Here is a 21,668-nt window from a genome sequence, read left to right on the forward strand (position 1 = left end):
TGATAAAATATAAATATTTCACATTGATCTGATTCTGTAATTTTTTTTTTGTTACTACTACAACAAACCATGTTTTACTACATTTATACAAGACAAGCAGAGAGAGTATAGAACACTGTAGATAAAAAAATAGCTAGATAACGAATAATGTGTGCATATTAACAGCCTTGAATAATAACCATCATTTTATATTATTACCTTAACACGATTAAATGTTAATAAATCAAGTGTATCATCAGCAATCATGAATCAAGATATGTTACCTAGGTGACGACGAGGATCACACTAGTCCATATTAGCCATATTAGTATGACCATATTAGCTCAGTTCTGTCAACACTGCACTGGCTGCCTATTAAACATCGCATACATTTTAAAATTTTACTTATTTATTACAAAGCACTAAATGGTTAGCTCCCCAATACTTCAGCGAGCTCTTAACATATTATACTCTATCACGTCTACTGCGGTCTCAAAATTCTGGCCAGTTGATAATACCGAGAATATCCAAATCAACTGCAGGCGGTCGATCCTTTTCCTATTTAGCACCTAAACTCTGGAACAGTCTTCCTAACATTGTTCGGGAAGCAGACACACTCTGTCAGTTTAAATCTAGACTAAAAACACATCTCTTTACTGTGGCATACACATAAAACACTTTTTCAATGAAATGATTGTTAGGCTGCATTAACTAGGTCAGCCGGAACCGGGAACACTTCCCATAACACCTGATGTACTCGTTACATCATCAGAAGAATGGCATCTACGCTAATGATAGTCTCTGTTTTATCCCGAGGTTTACTGCAGTCAGCTGGATCTGGGCCGTATCCAGATCAGATGGTGGACCTGCGCCCAGAGAAGACCAACACAGGACCCTGAAGTGTCTGAGAGACCGTGATTAGACTCCCCCTGCAACTGCCTCATCGACACGGCATCTCAATAAACCCGTCTCCGGCGTGTTGACTGAGATTGTTCGAATATTACAATTAAATAATACTTAAATCGATATGTCATCCTCAATAAACTCGTCTCCGGCGTGTTGCCTCCGATCATTCGAATATTGCACTTTAATAATTATTTAATCAACAACATCCTCAATAAACCCGTCTCCAGCATGTTGCCCCCGGTCCCTCAAATATTCTGATCTATTATGACCTCTGAGCTGTAAAGCTGCCAGAATAATAATAATAATCATACGCTGTTTGTTAATTGGCCAGAGGAGAACTGGCACCCCGACTGAGCCTGGTTTCTCCCAAGGTTTATTTTTCTCCATTAGGTCACCTGATGGGGTTTTGGTTTCCTTGCCACTGTTGCCTCTGGCTTGGTGTGCTCAGTTGGGGACACTAAATTTTTCAAATAAACATCGAAATAAATCGAAATAATAAACTAAATTAACCATTTAAACTAAATTACTGATCGAATTATTGATCTAAAGCCCACACTGTCGCTGTGTGATGGTTGAGATGGGCTGATGACATCAGCGTTTTTTCCGGAGTGGCTATGCGGCTGAATAAAATTATGCTGCATTATTTTCCTGTTTAACACTGTAAAGCTGCTTTGAAACAATATACTTTGTGAAAAGCGCTATATAAATAAAGTTGACTTGACTTGACTTGACTAGTCGCTTTGTGTAAGTTCCAGTATGAAACAGCGCGGGGCGAACAAAAAACAAATTGTATGTTGTTCAGATGTTGTATTACTTATCAATATATTGTTAACATTTTACAAAAGTCAAACTCAAATGCTATGCAGTTAAGGGGGTTTTGACCAGCGAGTGTGTGCAAATGTGCAATTTGTCCATCATTAAAACGGCGCCGGCGTAACGTTACATTTTTATCAGCAGGTTTCAAACTAGTTTGTTGTAGCTATAATGGGCAGTTGGGCACTCTGTCTTTCCGGTTGTAAAATAAAATACATTTGGCCAAAATCTAATTTTATAAAAGATGAAATGCTACTATGTATGCACAGGCTATTTAAGTGTAGGCAAGTCTACATATGTATTGACTAGCTAGTCTCTACTTTTCAGTCTCAGGTGGTAGGCGGTAGTGGTGGTCCCACCACGTTTTAGTCAGACTCAAATTCAAATAAATAAAATATGAGCCTATAGACATAGTGTTTGTTTAATACTTATTCAAACAACAAGATCTTTATTTACCCTTGCAAAACTTCGTCCAGCTGCGGTCTGCTGTGCGGCTGCTGCGGAACGTCAGTTCGTTCAGTCGAGAATGATAGAGGGGGCGGAGTTATGGTTAACTGACAGTTTGAGGATCGTCGAATAATATTTACTCAAGCTCTTTTTAAGAACTTTCATTGGCTAAATATTTGTAAAACAGACAGACGTGAAGGGTGACCAATAGCATTGATTTATAAAAATAAAAAAACGGCACCAAAAAAAAAGGCCACTTCGGGCCTCCGGCCAAGATGAAGTCTTCTACAGCCCTTACTTCATTGTACCCAAGAAAACCGGTGGGTTACGGCCAATCCTGGACCTGCGTATCTTGAACCGATCCCTTCACAGGCTTCCGTTCAAGATGTTGACAGTGAAACGCCTTTTTAAATTCTGTCCCCTCGCGTCTACACGAAGATTGTCGAGGCAGCCCTTGCGCCACTCCGGCAGCATGGGGTTCACATACTCAACTACCTCGACAACTGGCTCATACTGGGCCACTCTCGAGCGTTGGTGTGCAAACACAGAGATCTAGTGCTCCAACACTAAGCCCGTCTGGGCCTTCGGGTCAACTGGGAGAAGAGCAAACTCTGCCCAGTGCAGAGGATCTCTTTTCTCAGTATGGACATCGACTCGGTCGCCATGTTCGCGCAGCTTTCGAGCGAGCGCACGCAGTCTGCTGACTTTCCTCCGTCAAATCGAGAGCAAGAGTGCGGTTCCACTGAAACTGTTTCAGAGGCTCCTGGGGCATATGGCATCTGCAGCCGCGGTAACGCCGCTCGGATTGCTTCATATGAGACCACTTCAGCATTGGCTTCGCGACCGAGTCCCGAGATGGGCATGGCAGTCTGGCATGCTCCGGGTCCAAGTGACTCGGGCCTGCCTCCAGATGCTCACCCCGTGGTCGAACCTCAGTTTGCTATGGGCCTGTGTGCCCTTAGAATGAGTTTCCAGGCATGTTGTCTCATCGACGGATGCCTCTGCCACGGGTTGGGGTGCCATGTGCAATGAACAAGCAGCCGCGGGCTCCTGGACAGGACCCCAGCGCCTCCTGCATGTCAATTGCCTCGAGTTGCTGGCAGTACGGTTCGCCCTGCACCGCTTCCGAGCATTGCTGAAGGGTGAACATGTACTGGTCAGGACAGACAACACGGCCGTTGTAGCGTACATCAACCACCAGGGCGGTCTACGCTCCCACCGTATGTCTCAACTCGCCCGCCATCTCGTTCTATGGAGTCAGAAGCGCCTGAGGTCCCTTCGTGCTGTCCATATTCCGGGAGTCCTGAACCGTGCAGACGACGAGCTCTCACGGCTTCAGCCACTTCTGGGAGAATGGAGACTCCATCCCCAGACGGTCCAGCTGATTTGGGAACAGTTCGGTGACGCAAAGGTAGATCTGTTTGCCTCCCACGACTCTTCCCATTGCAGCCAGTTTTATTCCCTGTCCGAGGGCACACTCGGCACGGATGCACTGGTGCAAAGCTGGCCGCAGGGCCTGCGCAAATATGCGTTTCCCCCAGTGAGCCTTCTCGCAAAGGCTTTTGTGCAAGATCAGGTAGGACAAGGAGCAGGTCCTTCTTGTCGCCCCGTACTGGCACGGCCGGACCTGATTCCCCGAACTCTTACTCCTTGCGACAGTCCCTCCCTGGCCTATTCCTCTGAGACGCAACCTACTTACTCATAGACGGGGCACCCTTTGGCACCCGCGTCCCGATCTTTGGAACCTCCATGTGTGGCTCCTGGACGGGACATGGCAAGTTTGAGTACCCTACGACCTACGTTGGTGGCTACCCTCACTTCCGCTAGGGCAGAGTCTACACGACACCTCTATGCGTTGAAGTGGAACCTCTTCATCACCTGGTGTTCTTCCCGCCAAGAAGACCCCTGGAAATGCCCGATCGGGTCTGTGCTCTCGTTCCTCCAAGAAAGGCTGGAGCAAAGACTGTCTCCCTCCACCCTTAAAGTTTATGTGGCCGCAATATCTGCATACCACGACCGCTTGGAGAACAAAAAGGTAAGTCAGCACGACCTGGTCATCCGGTTCCTGAGGGGAGCCAGGAGACTAAATCCTCCTCGCTCTCCCCTCGTACCCTCTTGGGACCTCTCAGTAGTCTTAGATGCTCTGCAGAGGTCCCCCTTTGAGCCTTTGCGGTCGGTCGATATTAAGTTCTTGTCTATGAAGACAGTGCTACTGACTGCATTGGCCTCCATCAAGAGGGTAGGGGACCTGCAAGCATTTTCAGTTGACGAAGCGTGCCTGGAATTCGGGCCGGCCAATTCTCACGTGATCCTGACCCACTGAGCACAGTTATGTCCAAAAGACGTCTTTTCAACGTCTTTGACCCTAGAGGCGTACGTTGAAAAGACGTCCACTGAGGAGCCAGAATGAACGTTTTTATGACGTCTGTTTTTGACGTGTTCTGCACGTCCGATATAGACGTTCGTGGAACCTCAAGGTTAAAAACTAGTAATGTGCTCATTGTGGACATATTTCCCATTTGTAATTGCAAAGCAACTCACAGACAGTGTGTGTTTGTCCAGAAATCATGAAAATAAAAGAAACTTCGCTCACACCTTTAGACACTTTAGACAACTTAGCATCTGTAATTCACACATCTTTGGATTGTGAGAGAATCGTGGGATTCAATCCAGGATCTTCTTGCTGTGAGGAGACAGTGTTTCCCACTGAGACACTGGTGCTGCCCTTAATCACAGACATAAGACACACTTTGACTATTTCTGTCAGACGTCTACAGAAGCTCTTACTGAGAATTAACAGAGCTTTAGATGTTGATGTTTATGTTTCATTTGAAGTCACCATTGTGGTGGGAAGCGTTTGCTTTAGTTGGGCTCTTGGTCCCTGTATTTGTGTTAGCTTTTCTTTGGCTGCTGTAACTGTGTGTGTGAAACACAATAGTTGTGGCTGAGAAAGCAAAGATAAAGTGACATCAGGTACTGTCAGCTCCTTGTTGATGACTAAATCATCAGATAGCAAGCATATGATGTTGTTCTTTTGAGTTTTGTGTTCATTTTTTGGCAAGTAATCATTGATTATATCCATTATAAGCTTGTGAACACTGTATTGGTACCAATAGCATTAAAATGATCACTTTTCCTGAAGGATGATAAAACCGTATGTGCACACAATGTTTTGAGCAAATATTTCACATAGTCACACACAGACATCAAGATTTTGCCTATGCTTCACAACAACGGTGACAATCAAAACAAAAAAGCTTCATGCTGCAATGCATGATGGGTAGCTTCATAGTACAAAACTCATGCTTGATTGTCACCGTTGTTGTGAATCATATGCAAAATCTTGATGTCTGTGTGTGACCATATGAACTATTTGCTCAAAACATTGTGTGCACATACCGTTTTATCATCCCTCAGGACAAGTGATCATTTTGATGCTATTGGTGCCAATACAGTAGATTCACAAGTGTATAGTGACTATTTGCCAAACAAGAACACAAAACTTTTAAACAAACGTTAAATGATCACTTTCCAAAAGTTTAGTCATCAACAAGGAGCTGACAGCACCTGATGTCACTTTATCTTTGCTTTCTCAGCCACAACTATTGTGTTTCACACACACACACAGTTACAGCAGACAAAGAAAAGCTAACTCAAGTACAGGGACCAAGAGCCCAACTAAAGCAAACGCTTCCCACCACAATGGTGACTTCAAATGAAACAAACATCAACATCTAAAGCTCTGTTAATTCTCAGTAAGAGCTTCTGTAGACGTCTGACAGAAATAGTCAAAGTGTGTCTTATGTCTGTGATTAAGGGCAGCACCAGTGTCTCAGTGGGAAACACTGTCTCCTCACAGCAAGAAGATCCTGGATTGAATCCCATGATTCTCTCACGATCCAAAGATGTGTGAATTACAGATGCTAAGTTGTCTAAAGTGTCTAAAGGTGTGAGCGAAGTTTCTTTTATTTTCATGATTTCTGGACAAACACACACTGTCTGTGAGTTGCTTTGCAATTACAAATGGAAAATATGTCCACAATGAGCACATTACTAGTTTTTAACCTTGAGGTTCCATGAACGTCTATATCGGGCGTGCAGAACACGTCAAAAACAGACGTCATAAAAACTTTCATTCTGGCTCCTCAGTGGACGTCTTTTCAACGTACGCCTCTAGTGGCAAAGACGTTGAAAAGACGTCTTTTGGACATAACTGTGCTCAGTGGGGAGACCCCGGCCCGGATATGTGCCCAAGCTTCCCACCACTCCGTTCAGAGACCAGGTGGTCAACCTGCAAGCGTATTGAAATGTATAACGACAAAAATGACGTCATGCTATCGAATTGGCATGAGCTCAGAAATTAGAAGAAAAAAATATTTTGTTTCTAGCCCTTAAGGTTCAAAAGTTATTAGCATAAACATGAGTACACATTTGGACAGGTGGTGGCGCTAGAGGGATTGAGATAGAGACACCAAAATTGCTATGGTGTCAGATGAGACTGTCCTCTATAAGTGTGCCAAATTTCACAACTTTTTACCATACGGTTCTATGGGCTGCCATAGACTCCCATGGCGGAAGAAGAAAATACGGGAATGGTTTCAATAAGTGCCTTCGCACCTTCGGTTCTTGGCCCCTAATAAAAATTGCATAAAACGGGTCTAAAAAGGCCTATAAAAAAGACTATAGGGGGTGAGCACTTGATTTTTGAGCTGTTGGTTGCAAAAACTTTATCAAGCCTGGTGACGTGCATCGGAGAGGTCAAATGTCAATTTTAGCATTTTCAGCTCATTTTTCATGGAAAAGTGGTTTTTTTTTTTTTTTAACCTTTTAAACTGGTATGCCTCTACTGATGGCCCGATCTCCGTCAAAGTTTGCACACGTCTTTACAATAATGCGGCGCACATGCTCAGCAGATTTGGTGAAGTTCTGCGCAGAGCAGGCAATTTTTTGTCATTTAAATGTCATTTTGCATAGGATAATTTAGAACTTTTTTTTTCACCTTTATAACAGTTAAAGCGTCACGGCGGCCATAAAAGTCTGCAAGCCTCTTTAGGGTCACGTGACGCATTCGCACGCGTGATTTCGTGAAGCTGTATGCAAATCAGGCAGGAAGAGGGCCACTTTCAGGCATTTAATGGGATTTTCTATAGAAATATATCATTGTGACCCCTTTTTAACCGTCGTAGCGGTTAAAAAAAACCAAATACCCGAAATTTTCCAACTCTGACGAGCAAATCCGAGGCATGCATTTTGTCAGACATGAGCCGAGGATTCCAGCGATATTATGCTGCGTTCACACCAAACGCGAATTGAGCGTCTGGCGCGAGTGATTTCAATGTTAAGTCAATGGAAAGGCGCGTTGACGCGCGTCTGGAGGTCCCGCGGCGCGGGAGGCGCGTTACGCGCGGCGCGAAGGACGCGAATCCGCCTCATTCGCGCGTCCAGTTCGCGCGAATGGCGCGAATTGGACGCGAATTGAGCGTCTTGCGCGATACGCGCGTTACACGCGAATGGTGCTTTTGTGCATTCACGCGTTTGAAGCGAATTCGCGTCTGACGCCCGAGTTGAAAAATTTGAACTTTGGCGTCAATTCGCGCCGCGTTAACCAATCAGGAGCCTGCTCGCTGCTGTCACGTGGTAAAGTGACGTGTATGAGAAACCCTGCATAAATTAAAAACAGTAGTATTGTGTCACAAAATGTAGTTTTAAGACGTTTTCAGGTGGGAATGTAGTTGTTTAAAGCTCAAATCTGTGGTTTATTTATAAAGAGAGCGCCTATTTAAAAAAAATAATCTTGTGTTTTTGGAGTTGTGAGATCCAGGCGATCACCGCGGGCAATCACTGCTCATAACCCCGGCGAAGGCAGCCTTTCCTCGGCCAGTCCTTCTGGCGTCTGCCGCTGGCTCTGATGTCCTGTAGTGGTTCGTCTTGTGTGGATCTAACGGGCGATCTTTGCTCTCATGAATATATAATTTGTTGTTTGCCAAATCGTTTTGACTGAGGGCAAAGAGAAGTTTCATAACTTTATATTTTAAGGATATTTAAACATACATGCAGTGAAGATAATGTAGGAGTTGCCTGGACCACATTTGTGTGGCTATTAATGCTTAATATATATTTTTTATGAAAATGAAAAGAGGCAGAGTGGTGTTTTATGACATATTTCTCCTGGAGTGCCTTGAACGCGCGTCAATTTCGCTTCCAGCGCTCGATTTCTACGCGCGTCCAATTCTCTGCTGACGCGCGAATGCATTCAAAATGTACGCGCATGAAACTAGACGCGGTAGACGCGATTTTGACGCTCAATTCGCGTTTGGTGTGAACGCAGCATAAGGCATTCGAGGCTACGCCTTACAGTTGAGGAGTTATGAGCCGTTTCGTTCTTTTGATCGCCGTTTCGTACTTTTGATCGCTGTAGCGCCCCCGTCAGGCCGATCTGGGCGGGCTTCACTGAAGTCTGTAGTCGTTGTGAGTACTACCAGCCCTGAAAGTTTCAAGTCTCTACGACTTACGGTTTGGTCTGCCCGATCAGTTTTAGCTGGAGAATGATGCATCATGGGAAAATGAACAGTTACAATGGGGTTTCAGTCTGACACCTGACTTTGACTGGATTTTTCTACCCCTTACTATCAATATTTTGACACTTGGGCTTGCGATTGTGCCTAACGACCTATGTTTCCGAACTTCTGACGCTGGTTTCGTCTCGATCGGACTAGCGGTTTCGAAGATATCAGCAAAAAAGTTTTAAGCGCTAAATTACAACGGTATCTCCAGACCAGTAGGTGGCGCTGCGCCGAAACGCTGCATGTTGCCTCAGGACGTGCTTGTGCTGACATGTACCAAGTTTGGTCTGAATACGATAAAGCATTGCAGAGATACAGCCTTACGCCTAAGGTTCAAAAGTTATTAGCATAAACATGAGTACACATTTGGACAGGTGGTGGCGCTAGAGGGATATACAGTTCTATGGGCTGCCATAGACTCCCATGGCGGAAGAAGAAAATACGGAAACGGTTTCAATAGGTGCCTCCACACCTTCGGTAATTCTCTCATTTTAGGGGGACATGAGGGGGAAAAATACCATAATTTGAATATACTACCGGGTTTCTACTGATACAAAGCTTAATGCTAAATCACTGAAGTTACCCTTTAATGAAAGGATGGTTATTGTTCTTTAGTTAGGTTTAGTTCAGTGATGTTGTTCTCTTGTTAAGGGAGGGACACTGATACTTCCGCCGCTTAATAAACAGTGTTAATGACACACAGTCCCTTAACCTAAAGCTAAAAGTTCATGTGTTACTCAGTCAGTCGTTCAGTTGCTGTTGATCTGATGAGCTACAACACGGTAAGACAAACACACTCTTACTTAAATGAACACTGATGATTATTGCTCATATAACACACGTGTCTTAACATGAGAAATGTAAAGAATAGGGTGATATACAGTACATATACTTGTTTGAGCACAAGTGATGATTATGAGTGATTTTTAATGCTGTATTATAGATGTATTTTATGCTGATATGGGTCAGAACGGCTCCTGCTCTTCCTCTGGTCTTTCTGCTCATGATTCACGGTGAGTCTCTGGCACATTCACATTAGAAACACTCTGATGTTTTATTGAAGGCCTCATGAGCGGCTGATCAACACTTTCTTCTGTTCTGTACTCACATATTTCCCTTTGAAACAGGAAGTTTGGGTTGAACGTGTCAAAGCTTGTCCCTTTTAGAAATGTCCAATAGTCTTTTGCTTCTTGCTAGTCACTGCAATCATGTGGTTTTGGGGGAGGGACTTTCTCATTGTTCAGAGCGTTTGATTGGACAGAAATCACTGTAGCCCCAGATCGTGAATATTTTTGGCTCAAGTTCTCAGAAGTGAATGTGTAAATGTTAAATGTGTTTTAGTTCACACGCATGTAAATGAGCTCAGAGCTGATAGAAAACTACAAAAGAAAAAAAACTACAAAACTAATTTTAAAGTCATTGGGTATTAATTAAATCAACTGATTATTTTCTTAGTCTTGTTTTTTATACATATCATTATCTGAGAGTGCATCGTGTTGTTTTTTTGCTGATTTCGTGCTTCTCTCTTCACTCTGTCTCTGTGCATTTACTTCTGCTTTTCTGCAACACCCTCCATCAAAGCTGTTGAAGTAGATAAAGACAGAGTACAGTTGGTACACTTTTTGCTTTTTCAGTTACCACACCAAAACTGAGGACTGAAAAGAAGTGATTTTTCATATGACATTTCCTTTTTATTTGTCTACTAAAATATGAATAATTATTACCATCCATAAATAGGTCATATTTACCACAATTAGCTCAAAAACACAAGAAGCTTTTTCGTTCCAACTGTACCCATGTCGGGTACAGTTGGAACAATACTGAGTACAGTTGAGACACCCATCCGTAATGCTGTAAAGCTGCCTAACAAATTTATTGAATTTGTAAAATACCTTTAAAATGAGAATTCAACAGTTTTTATTTCCATTCAGTATTTTATTTGATTATTTGTTAAGTTAAAAGTAGTTAATTAGTAAAACATTGAACAGTAATGGTAAACAGAGATACAATATTTAATTTCAGTTTATCATTTTAATAGTAGGCTAGGCTAACAGTTCGGTTGAGTGACAGTAAAGCACATTGAACAATTGCAAACAATCAAATGCACAAAAATAACATTAAACATAATAACGGTAAACATCGTGCAACTAAACTGCATGTGCCGCAATAGGATTCTAGTGCGGGTACAATTGATACACTGCGTCTCAACTGTACCCCCCTAACCACCTCGCACATTTCTCTAGATTTTACGATGGTCTTGCATGACACACAGTCATGCAATATGCCAGTTTTCAGAGCACAGATTAAGGTTTACGAAAATGTAAGTTAACTTTAACAGTCATGTAAGGATGAGAAGCTATTCAATGTGGTCAAATAGTCTTTTGCTTCTTGCTAGTCAGTGTCATGTGGTTTAGGGGGAGGGACTTGCTCATTATTCAGAGCGTTTGATTGGACAGAAATCACTGTAGCACCAGATCCTCAAGTTCTCAGAAGTGAATGTGTAAATGTTAAATGTGTTTTAGTTCACACGCATGTAAATGAGCTCAGAGCTGAAAGAAAACTACAAAAGAAAAAAACCTACAAAACTCATTTTGATGTAATTGGGTATTTAATAAAATCAACTGATTATTTTCCTAGTCTTATTTTTTATATATTTCATTATCTGAGAGTGCATCGTGTTGTTTTTTGCTGATTTCATGCTTCTCTCTTCACTCTGTCTCAGCACATTTACTTCTGCTTTTCTGCAACACCCTCCATCAAAGCTGATAACGAGTCCATGTTTTCAAGTAGTACAAAATTATAATGTTTTCAATGGTACATTGTAACTGATAAAACATGTTCATCAGGGTTAATTCTGTGTTTCAGGGGTTTCTAGTGCTGGTTTGAGTGTGAGTTACAGTCCTTCACACATCTGTGCACTAAAGGACTCAACAGTGATAATGAACTGCACTTATACATACCCTACTGGACATCAGATCATGAAAGTGTACTGGGTCAAAAATGCTGTAAAGGGTGTTGAGTCTCCAGATCTGTCTAATGACCCTGAATACAGTCAGAGGCTTCAGTATCTGGGAGATAAACAGCAGAACTGCACCGTCAGACTGAGTCATGTGACACTGAAGGATTCACACAAGTACTGTTTCAGATTCACAACTGATAAACCTGATGGAAGATGGATTGGTGATCCAGGAGTGACTCTTACTGTCACAGGTGTGTTTGGTTAGGTTTATCTCTTGTTCTGTGCATTATGTTGAATAATAATCAGTGTATGACAGCAGCACTAGATATAATGTGTGTGTTGTGTTCAGATCTTCAGGTGGAGTCTCCTGAGAGAGTGACAGAGGGAGATTCAGTCCGTCTGACATGTAAAAGCAGCTGCAATCTGACTGACAGAGCAACATTCATCTGGTCCAGAAACTCACAGCCATTAACTGAGAGAAGAGACAGAAACAATGAACTCCTGCTGCAGTCAGTCAGAAGAGAGGATGCAGGCAGATATAGCTGTGCTGTACACGGACACCATCACATCTCTCCTGCTGTTCATCTCAATGTCATGTGTGAGTACAGATCGATCATTTCTCTTTAAAGTTGTCTTAGAAAAGCTAGCAGAGTTTAAGACTGCATAACTCCAATAAATGATCAGTCAGTTTCGTGGGAGCTCTTGTGTTATCACTAAAATCTGGAAGAAAAAACTTCTCGGTTACGTATGGTAACCCTCGTTCCCTGAAGGAGGGAACGGAGACGTACGTCGGTAATTACCGACGAATTGGGATCACTTCAGAGAGCCCCTATCAGCTTCGAGAACTTAAGAACAGGCCAATGAACAATTGGCGTGCGAGATTTGCATCTCGCGCTCCGCCCCGCGCCGCGGGTATAAACAGGAAGCGAGAGCAATGCACTGACGTTTTTCACTGAGGAGCCGAACCAGTGACTCGGCCTGCAGTGATGGAAGAAACTGTGGCGACGGGACGTGCGTCTCCGTTCCCTCCTTCAGGGAACGAGGGTTACCATACGTAACCGAGACGTACGTCGGCAATTACCGACAAATTGGGATCCCTATGGAAAGCGCCACAGTTACTACCACTACCAGCGCCCAGCGAGAGCCCCTCAGACCCCGTTCTGAAGCGGGCGGGGAGATTCACGCCAGGAGAGTCATACTGCTGTTCCGCAAGACCCATTCAGCAGACTTGATTGGATAACGCTGGGAAAGCGTGCCCGAAGGACGCTGCGGGAGCCACATCATGCCCAGAGGGAGTTACCATGTGGAGAGAACACGTATGGGCTGGCCGTGGGCAGCTCGACATACGAAGTCCCAGGGGAGGCCCCGGCCTAATGCAGACGGGGGACGACACCGTACTGAGACGGCAGAGGAATTCTGCCAAGGGAAAGACACAAGCTCGCCGTAGGGAGCTGTACCCTGGAGAATACACGTATGGGACCGCCGTAGGAGTCACAACATACGGAACCCAGCCTGACACAAGTTCCACCAATGCATACGAGTGCCAGACCTGGCGTCGGACGGTCCGCAACATCCGACTGCCGAGGGGTGCGGAGGACTCAACAGGGTTCGCCAATCCTGGGGAACTCGACTGGAGAAAATAAGCGCACGTATCCGTTCCAGGGGAAGGGAATGGCGCAGCAAGCCGACACTAGAACGGGCACTTCAGTGAAGCTGACTATGGGAAGCGAGCACACGAGAAGCCACCGGCTCTACACGCAGGCTATAAAACCTAGCGAACTTGTTGGGTGTCGCCCAGCCCGCAGCTCTACAAATGTCTGTCAGCGAGGCGCCACGAGCCAGCGCCCAGGAAGAAGCTACACCCCTGGTGGAGTGAGCTCTAACCCCGAGCGGGCAGGGCACGTCTTGGGATTCATACGCCAAGACGATGGCATCCACTATCCAGTGGGCCATCCTCTGCTTGGAGACAGCCTTTCCCTTCTGCTGTCCTCCGTAACAGACGAAGAGCTGCTCTGAGGTCCTGAAGCTTTGCGTTCTGTCCACGTAAGTCCGGAGAGCACGGACGGGACAGAGCAAAGCTAGGGCTGGGTCTGCCTCCTCCGAAGGCAGCGCTTGCAGGCTCACCACTTGGTCCCGGAAGGGAGTAGTGGGAACCTTGGGCACATATCCAGGCCGGGGTCTCAGGGTCACCTGAGAATCACCCGGCCCGATTTCCAGGCACGATTCGTCGACCGAAAATGCCTGCAGGTCCCCTACCCTCTTAACTGAGGCCAATGCAATCAGGAGTATTGTCTTTAGAGACAAGATCTTAAGCTCTACTGACTGTAAAGGCTCGAAGGGCGCCCTCTGCAGTGCGGTCAGCACCAGAGTCAAGTCCCAAGAGGGTATAGAGGAAGGGCGAGGAGGATTTAGTCTCCTCGCTCCCCTCAGGAACCTGACGATCAGATCATGCTTGCCTAAGGACTCACCATTAACGAGGTCATGGCTTGCGGCGATAGCGGCAACATATACCTTGAGGGTGAAGGGAGACAGCCTTCTCTCCAACCCGTCTTGAAGAAAAGATAGCACAGATCCGATCGAACATTTCCGGGGGTCTTCTCGGCGAGAAAAGCACCAGTCAACGAACAGGTTCCACTTCAACGCATATAGCCGTCTCGTAGAGGGGGCACTGGCGGAAGCGATGGTGTCGACTACCGCCTGCGGTAGGTCCAATGGTAGGTCCTGGACCTGCGTTACCTGAACCGCTCCCTCCACAGGATGCCGTTCCGAATGTTAACCCAGAAACCAGAGACCGAGCAAGCGGGATCATCGGCACCACGGACGTACCCGGAGCGGGGCAGCGCAGCAGAACGCAGGGGCCCCAGGACGACATGGGAGTGGTCCGTGCAGGGGTCTGGGTCTGACACACGACCTGCATCTGCTGAGGGGACGGGCGAGCGTGGGGAGGCACTTTGTGTGCGTCCGCACAACCGACGCCCCCTGTTGGCGAGGAGAGAGGTGTCTGAGGGGTACGAGGCATGGTAGCGTCGCAAACCGCCAGACGCGCTCTCTTGGCACCCAGAGATGTTAGAAACTGCTCTTTTATTGAAAATTTGGGTGCCACTGGCACTGGGGCCAGTGGCGGAACAGAAAAATAAATGGGGTTCCCCCGGCCCTCCACCGGGGGAAGGAGTGGTGCTGCAGCCATCTCCCGAAGAGCAGTTTCCTCCATCTCTGGGCGGCCCGTCTCAGGGTCTCTTCCGACGGCGCTTGCCACCTGGCTTGGCAGCGGCCTGAGCGGGCTGGACGTTCTTCCCGCGACCGGCTCCACGCCCACGACCGGTGGAAGGCTGCAGCTGGGCTGGGGCGGGAGCGGGGGCGGCCGCAGGAGGACGTCCTCGGCGACGGGCAGGCGGAGGTGCTGCAGCCGGCGGCTGGGTGGAGGCAGCAGCGGGCCGCCGGTGCAGGATATGTTTGATGGCCTTCGTCTGCTTCTGGGCGGCCGAGAATTGCTGGGCGAAATTCTCGACCGCGTCGCCGAACAACCCGGCCGACGATATGGGGGAGTCCAGGAACCGGTTCTTGTCAGTCTCCCTCATGTCGGCCAGGTTGAGCCAGAGATGCCGTTCCTGGACCACTAAGGTGGACATCGCCTGACCCACGGAACGGGCGGTAACTTTCGTCGCCCGAAGGGCGAGGTCCGTCGCCGCCCGGAGCTCCCGGAGGAGCTCTGGGTCAGACCTACCCTCGTGCATGTCCATGAGTGCCTGGGCCTGGTGCACCTGGAGCAACGCCATGGCATGCAAGGCAGACGCGGCCTGTCCGCAGGACCTGTAGGCCTTCGCAGTAAGACTGGACGAAAACCTACAGGCTTTGGACGGGAGACGAGGATCACCACGCCACTCGGAGGCGGTCGCCGGACGCAGCTGCATCGCGACGGCGCGTTCGACTGGCGGGATCCTCTCGTAACCCTTGGCCTGTCCACCATCAAGGGTAGTGAGGAGGGAGGAGCCTCCAGGTCTGTTTCTGGCAGTGAAGGGTGTCGTCCACGACCTGGAAAGCTCCTCATGCACCTCCGGGAAGAATGGTACTGGGGCGGGACGCTGAGAACCAGCGCGACCCCCCCCCAGAAACCAATCATCCAACCTAGAAGGTTCGGGACGTGGTGGAGGGTTCCACACAAGCCCGACCTTTTCGGCGGCCCGGGAAAGCATAGCCGTCAACTCAGGGTCCGACTCAGCCGTTGCCACTCTCCCAGAGGGAGGCAGTACAGCTGAATCCTCATCCTCCGAGGACTGGAACTCCCCCTCCGATGCTGCGATAGACATCTGCTCGTCCGCGGGCGCTACGAAAGAGATGACTGGCCGCCCGTGGGCGGGACCAGCGATCTCTTCCGGTGGCGCCACCGGCAGCGGTGCTTGCGAGGGTTCAGGGACCTGCGTAGGGACACTAGGCGGGTTTGTCCTGAACGTAATCCTCAGGTCACCCCGGTCATCCGTCGAAGTAGGTCTATCCTGGTTAGGGATAGCTCTAGATCGAGGTATGGGGAGGGGGACTCCGCCTTCCCGGAGGTAGGTGAGTCTTGACCTAAGCACCGCAATAGTCATGTTCCCGCAGTGAGAACACGAGCTATTCACAAACGCTGCCTCAGCGTGCTGTAAGCCCAGGCACGTGATGCAGTGAGTGTGGCCGTCAGCGGGCGAGAGGGAACGACCGCATCCAGAAACGCACGGGTGGAATGACATCTTGAAAAAGACGCAGTGTCACACCCGTGTTGCTCTTTTTGTGAGGAAACGCTCTTTTAAGAGAGTGCTGAAGCACCCAGGGAAACCGCGGCAACACACAGGGAATAGTGCAGCCTGTGTTTGCACTCAATTTGGGAAACGCCCACCGAAACCAACAGGTTTGCTGTGATAACAGCAGTTGTTTCACTTGCAGCTGAGTTCGCGGTCCCGCTGGAGAATGCCGTCACACCAACACAACGTTCCTCTTCTCTGTCTTAGAATTCTCTCTTGAATCGCTGAATGAATCAGGAAGCAGTCTGCTACTTCAAACGCCGTTCGGCTCCGAAGGGAATGACGTCAGTGCGTTGCTCTCGCTTCCTGTTTATACCCGCGGCGCGGGGCGGAGCGCGAGATGCAAATCTCGCACGCCAATTGTTCATTGGCCTGTTCTTAAGTTCTCGAAGCTGATAGGGGCTCTCTGAAGTGATCCCAATTCGTCGGTAATTACCGACGTACGTCGTAGTGACCGACTGAAAGGGAACTACAGATTTAGATCAGGTGTTTCAAAAACACAACACATTTCTAAAGCTGAGAAGGAAACAGGAAAGATCACGTTTACAAATGCAGTGCTTTGTCAATGAAAAGGCATATAAATGATGTATATAAATATATGCAAATAATACCAGATGGCCAATAGAGGCGCTGCCCTCCCTGAACTAAACACAAAATAATAATTTGTATTATCATAATTATTCATATAAATAGTCAGTGCTTGACATTAATACCCGTCATTTGCAAGTGTATAGCTGTGGAGTGTAACACAGTCACTTCCACTGGCCACAGGTTGCATGTTATTGTAGCCCCAGGGCCTGACGTGTTCTTAATACAGGCCTGCACGTATCATGTCATCAGATTTGTCATCAAAACCACAGGCGGCTGCAAGGGAACACAAGGGCAGATTGCACAGGAGTCTCATGTTGAAATTGAGCTCGCTTTCCGAAAGAAACACATTTAACAACGACATTGACTTTTGGAGTAAAATGTTTCTCTAGTGCACCGACAGGAGAGGCATAAGTGTCGCCTGTTTCTGATAGAGCGTAAAATATCCACTGTCCGTCTGTTCCCAAACAATGGAGTAATGTGGCTCGTCTGGCCAAGCACTTCCCGTCAATAAAGTAAATGATTACAATAAATAATAAAATAATTACTATAAAGATTAAATAAGATTATCAGAAGCCAAATGATTCCTACCTCTCCCATTCAGATACAAGGCAAAAGGGAAGAGGAGACAGAACAGGAAGTGATGTTGGCTCATGACATCACAACAATTAAAGGGGAAAGCACTCATTTAGATCAGGCGGCCACACCAGGCATATGTAAATGAACAATTTTGTGTTAATTCACAATACATATATATAACAGTATAATTTATATACTTGTTAAAAAAGGACAAAAGGATGAAAACTAAAGCTAAATCCAAACGTGTGTCTTTAATGTAGGAAACATCAGTAAAACAGAACATCAGCAATTCAGCAACTCAACTTCTTCATCATCTCTAGGTTTTACTGCCCTCTAGTGATCATACTCAGTATCACAATGATCCACAAAACACAAAACCTACCTAGAAAACTTTCCACCAGCCGCCACTGATCAATACTTTTATAGGGTTCTCAAGTCTCACGCATTGGGCGTGCCACCAACTGGTTGTTTAGTTTAATGTCTTCTTTCCGACATTTCCATCCATCCATCCATCTTCTTCCGCTTATCCGGGGCCGGGTCGCGGGGGCAGCAGTCTAAGCAGAGATGCCCAGACTTCCCTCTCCCTAGACACTTCCTCCAGCTCTTCCGGGGGGACACCGAGGCGTTCCAAGGCCAGCCGGGAGACATAGTCCCTCCAGCGTGTCCTCGGTCTTCCCCGGGGGCTCCTCCCGGTTGGACATGCCCGAAACACCTTCCCGGGAAGGCGTTCAGGAGGCATCCGGAACAGATGCCCGAGCCACCTCAGCTGTCCCCTCTCGATGTGGAGGAGCAGCGGCTCTACTCCGAGTTCCTCCCGAGTGACTGAGCTTCTCACCCTTTCTCTAAGGGAGCGCCCAGCCACCCTGCGGAGAAAGCTCATTTCGGCCGCCTGTATCCGGGATCTTGTCCTTTCGGTCATGACCCAAAGCTCATGACCATAGGTGAGAGTAGGAACGTAGATTGACCGGTAAATCGAGAGCTTCGCCTTACGGCTTAGCTCTTTCTTCACCACGACAGACCGGTACATCGACCGCATTACTGCAGAAGCTGCACCGATCCGTCTGTCAATCTCCCGTTCCATCCTCCCCTCACTCGTGAACAAGACCCCTAGATACTTAAACTCCTCCACTTGGGGCAGGAACTCTTCACCAACCTGGAGTGGGCAAGCCACCCTTTTCCGACTGAGGACCATGGCCTCGGATTTGGAGGTGCTGATCCCCATCCCAGCCGCTTCACACTCGGCTGCAAACCGTCCCAATGCATGCTGAAGGTCCTGGTTAGAAGGGGCCAACACGACAACGTCATCCGCAAAGAGCAGAGACGAAACCGTGTGGTCCCCAAACCTGACACCCTCCGGCCCTTGGCTGCGCCTAGAAATTCTGTCCATAAAAATTATGAACAGAACCGGCGACAAAGGGCAGCCCTGCCGGAGTCCAACATGCACCGGGAACAAGTCTGACTTACTGCCGGCAATGCGGACCAAACTCCTGCTTCGGTCATACAGGGACCGGACAGCCCTCAGCAAAGGACCCCGGACCCCATATTCCCCCAGCACCCTCCACAGGACGCCGCGAGGGACACAGTCGAATGCCTTCTCCAAATCCACAAAACAAATGTGGACTGGTTGGGCAAACTCCCATGAACCCTCCAGCACCCTGTAGAGGGTATAGAGCTGGTCCAGTGTTCCACGACCAGGACGAAAACCACACTGTTCCTCCTGAATCCGAGGTTCCACTATCGGCCGGATTCTCCTCTCCAGTACCCTGGCATAGACTTTCCCGGGGAGGCTGAGAAGTGTGATCCCCCTATAGTTGGAAAACACCCTACGGTCCCCCTTCTTAAAAAGAGGGACCACCACCCCGGTCTGCCATCCCAGAGGCACTGTCCCCGACCGCCACGCGATGCTGCAGAGGCGTGTCAGCCAAGACAGCCCCACAACATCCAGAGACTTGAGGTACTCAGGGCGGATCTCATCCACCCCCGGTGCCTTGCCACCGAGGAGTTTCTTGACCACCTCGGTGACTTCAGCCCGGGTGATGGACAAGTCCTCCTCTGAGCCCCCAGCCTCTGCTTCCTCAATGGAAGACGTGACGGCGGGATTGAGGAGATCCTCGAAGTATTCCTTCCACCGTCCGACAACATCCCCAGTCGAGGTCAACAGCCGCCCATCGCCACTGTAAACAGCGTTGGTAGGGCACTGCTTCCCCCTCCTGAGGCGCCGGACGGTTTGCCAGAATCTCTTCGAGGCCAGCCGATAGTCTTTTTCCATGGCCTCACCGAACTCCTCCCAGGCCCGAGTTTTTGCCTCCACGACCACCCGGGCTGCAGTCCGTTTAGCCTGTCGGTACCTGTCAGCTGCCTCAGGAGTCCCACAAGCCAGCCAGGCCCGATAGGACTCCTTCTTCAGCTTGACGGCATCCCTTACTTCCGGTGTCCACCACCGGGTTCGGGGATTGCCGCCTCGACAGGCACCGGAGACCTTGCGTCCACAGCTCCGATCAGCCGCTTTGACAATGGAGGTGGAGAACATGGTCCACTCGGACTCAATATCTCCAGCCTCCCTCGGGATCCGGTCGAAGCTCTGCCGGAGGCAGGAGTTGAAGATCTCTCTGACATGAGACTCTGCCAAACGTTCCCAGCAGACCCTCACAGTACGTTTGGGTCTACCGAGTCTATCCAGCTTCCTCCCCCGCCATCGGATCCAACTCACCACCAGGTGGTGATCAGTTGACAGCTCCGCCCCTCTCTTCACCCGAGTGTCCAAGACATACGGCCGCAGATCAGATGAAACGACCACAAAGTCGATCATTGACCTACGACCTAGGGTGTCCTGGTGCCATGTGCACTGATGGACACCCTTATGCTTGAACATGGTGTTCGTTATGGACAAACTGTAACTAGCACTACTACTATGGCCGTTCATGTCGAGTGCGACGAACTGCTTCCCGTTTTGAGCTTCTCTCTTCCAGAAATGACTTATAGGACTCCTGAGAGTCCCTGCGGCCGTTGTCAATTGCTGCACGCCAGTTGGGTCTGTCAATTGCAAGTGCCTCCCAGTTGTCCAGGTTGATGGAGAAGGCCTGAAGATCCCTCTTAATGACATCTTTAAAACGTAGATGGGGGCGACCATGTTTGCGGGGGGCATTTGCCAGCTCGCCATACAGCAAGATTTTTGGGAGGCGGGTGTCCTTCATTCGATAGATATGTCCAATCCAACGGAGGTGGCGTTCACGAAGGATGGTGTACAGGTCACTGGAACCAGTTCTCCCAAGTATGACAGAGTTTGGCACATGGTCCTTCCAGCATACACCCAGTATGGAGCGGAGGCAGCGAAAATGGAAGGCGTTGAGGCGATGTTCGTGCCTCCTGTAAGTTGTCCATGTCTCACTTGCATATAGCAAGGTGCTAAGTACACATGCATGATACACACGGACTTTGAGGAGCAATGAGAGGTTCTTGTTGTGCCAGACACGCTTGCTCAATTTTCCAAACACCGATGATGCCCTCCCAATGCGCATGTCAAGCTCTGCGTCAAGGTTATTGTTGTTTGATACTGTGGAACCCAGGTAGGTGAATTTGTCTACCACAGATAGAGGTGTGTTGTTAATGTATACTGTAGGGTTCAGGGTTGCAGGTTGGGCAAGGATAACTGTTTTTTTAAGACTGATCTGCAAACCAAACTCTAGACATGCAGCGGCAAAAGATGAGCAGAGTAGTTGTAGATCTACCTCTGAGTGGGCAACAAAGGCAGCATCATCAGCATAAAGCAGCTCACGTACCAGAACATGGCGTACTTTAGTCTTTGCCCGCAGTCTGGCCAGATTGAACAGCTTTCCTGAGCTGCGGGTGTGTAGCAGGATACCCGAGTCATCAGGGAAGGCACGGCGTAGTAGGGCAGAGAAGAAAATTCCGAAAAGGGTAGGAGCAAGGACACATCCCTGCTTTACTCCACACCTTATCTGGAACTCTTCAGAGCAAGTGCCTTCAGAGTGTACAGTTGCCTTCATGCCCTCATGAAACTCAGTGATCACCTTCAGTAACTTTGGAGGGCAGCCAAGT

The 21,668-nt window shown here is 48.1% G+C and overlaps 2 protein-coding genes across 5 annotated transcripts in view; one reads left to right on the plus strand and one right to left on the minus strand.

The window, feature by feature from the left end:
• LOC307124221 (uncharacterized protein) overlaps positions 1-21,668 on the minus strand; it is a gene marked incomplete at its 3' end in the record, with an annotated part of 717,433 nt that overhangs the window by 206,365 nt on the left and 489,400 nt on the right. The window lies entirely within an intron of this gene.
• LOC307122988 (B-cell receptor CD22-like) overlaps positions 1-21,668 on the plus strand; it is a 106,260-nt gene that overhangs the window by 26,070 nt on the left and 58,522 nt on the right. For 2 of the 4 annotated variants that reach the window (XM_079811349.1, XM_079811351.1), the window contains exons 1-4: positions 9,431-9,490; positions 9,652-9,721; positions 11,574-11,918; positions 12,017-12,265. In XM_079811349.1, coding sequence (XP_079667475.1) covers positions 9,437-9,490; positions 9,652-9,721; positions 11,574-11,918; positions 12,017-12,265 — 718 coding nt within the window. In that variant the 5' untranslated portion in view covers positions 9,431-9,436. Of the gene's footprint in view, positions 1-9,430; positions 9,491-9,651; positions 9,722-11,573; positions 11,919-12,016; positions 12,266-21,668 lie in introns of those variants that run through there. The other 2 variants (XM_079811350.1, XM_079811352.1) reach the window with 1 other exon arrangement.

This window comes from Gobio gobio (assembly GCF_949357685.1).
Source record: "Gobio gobio genome assembly, chromosome: 3".
Classification (NCBI taxonomy): Eukaryota; Metazoa; Chordata; class Actinopteri; order Cypriniformes; family Gobionidae; genus Gobio; species Gobio gobio.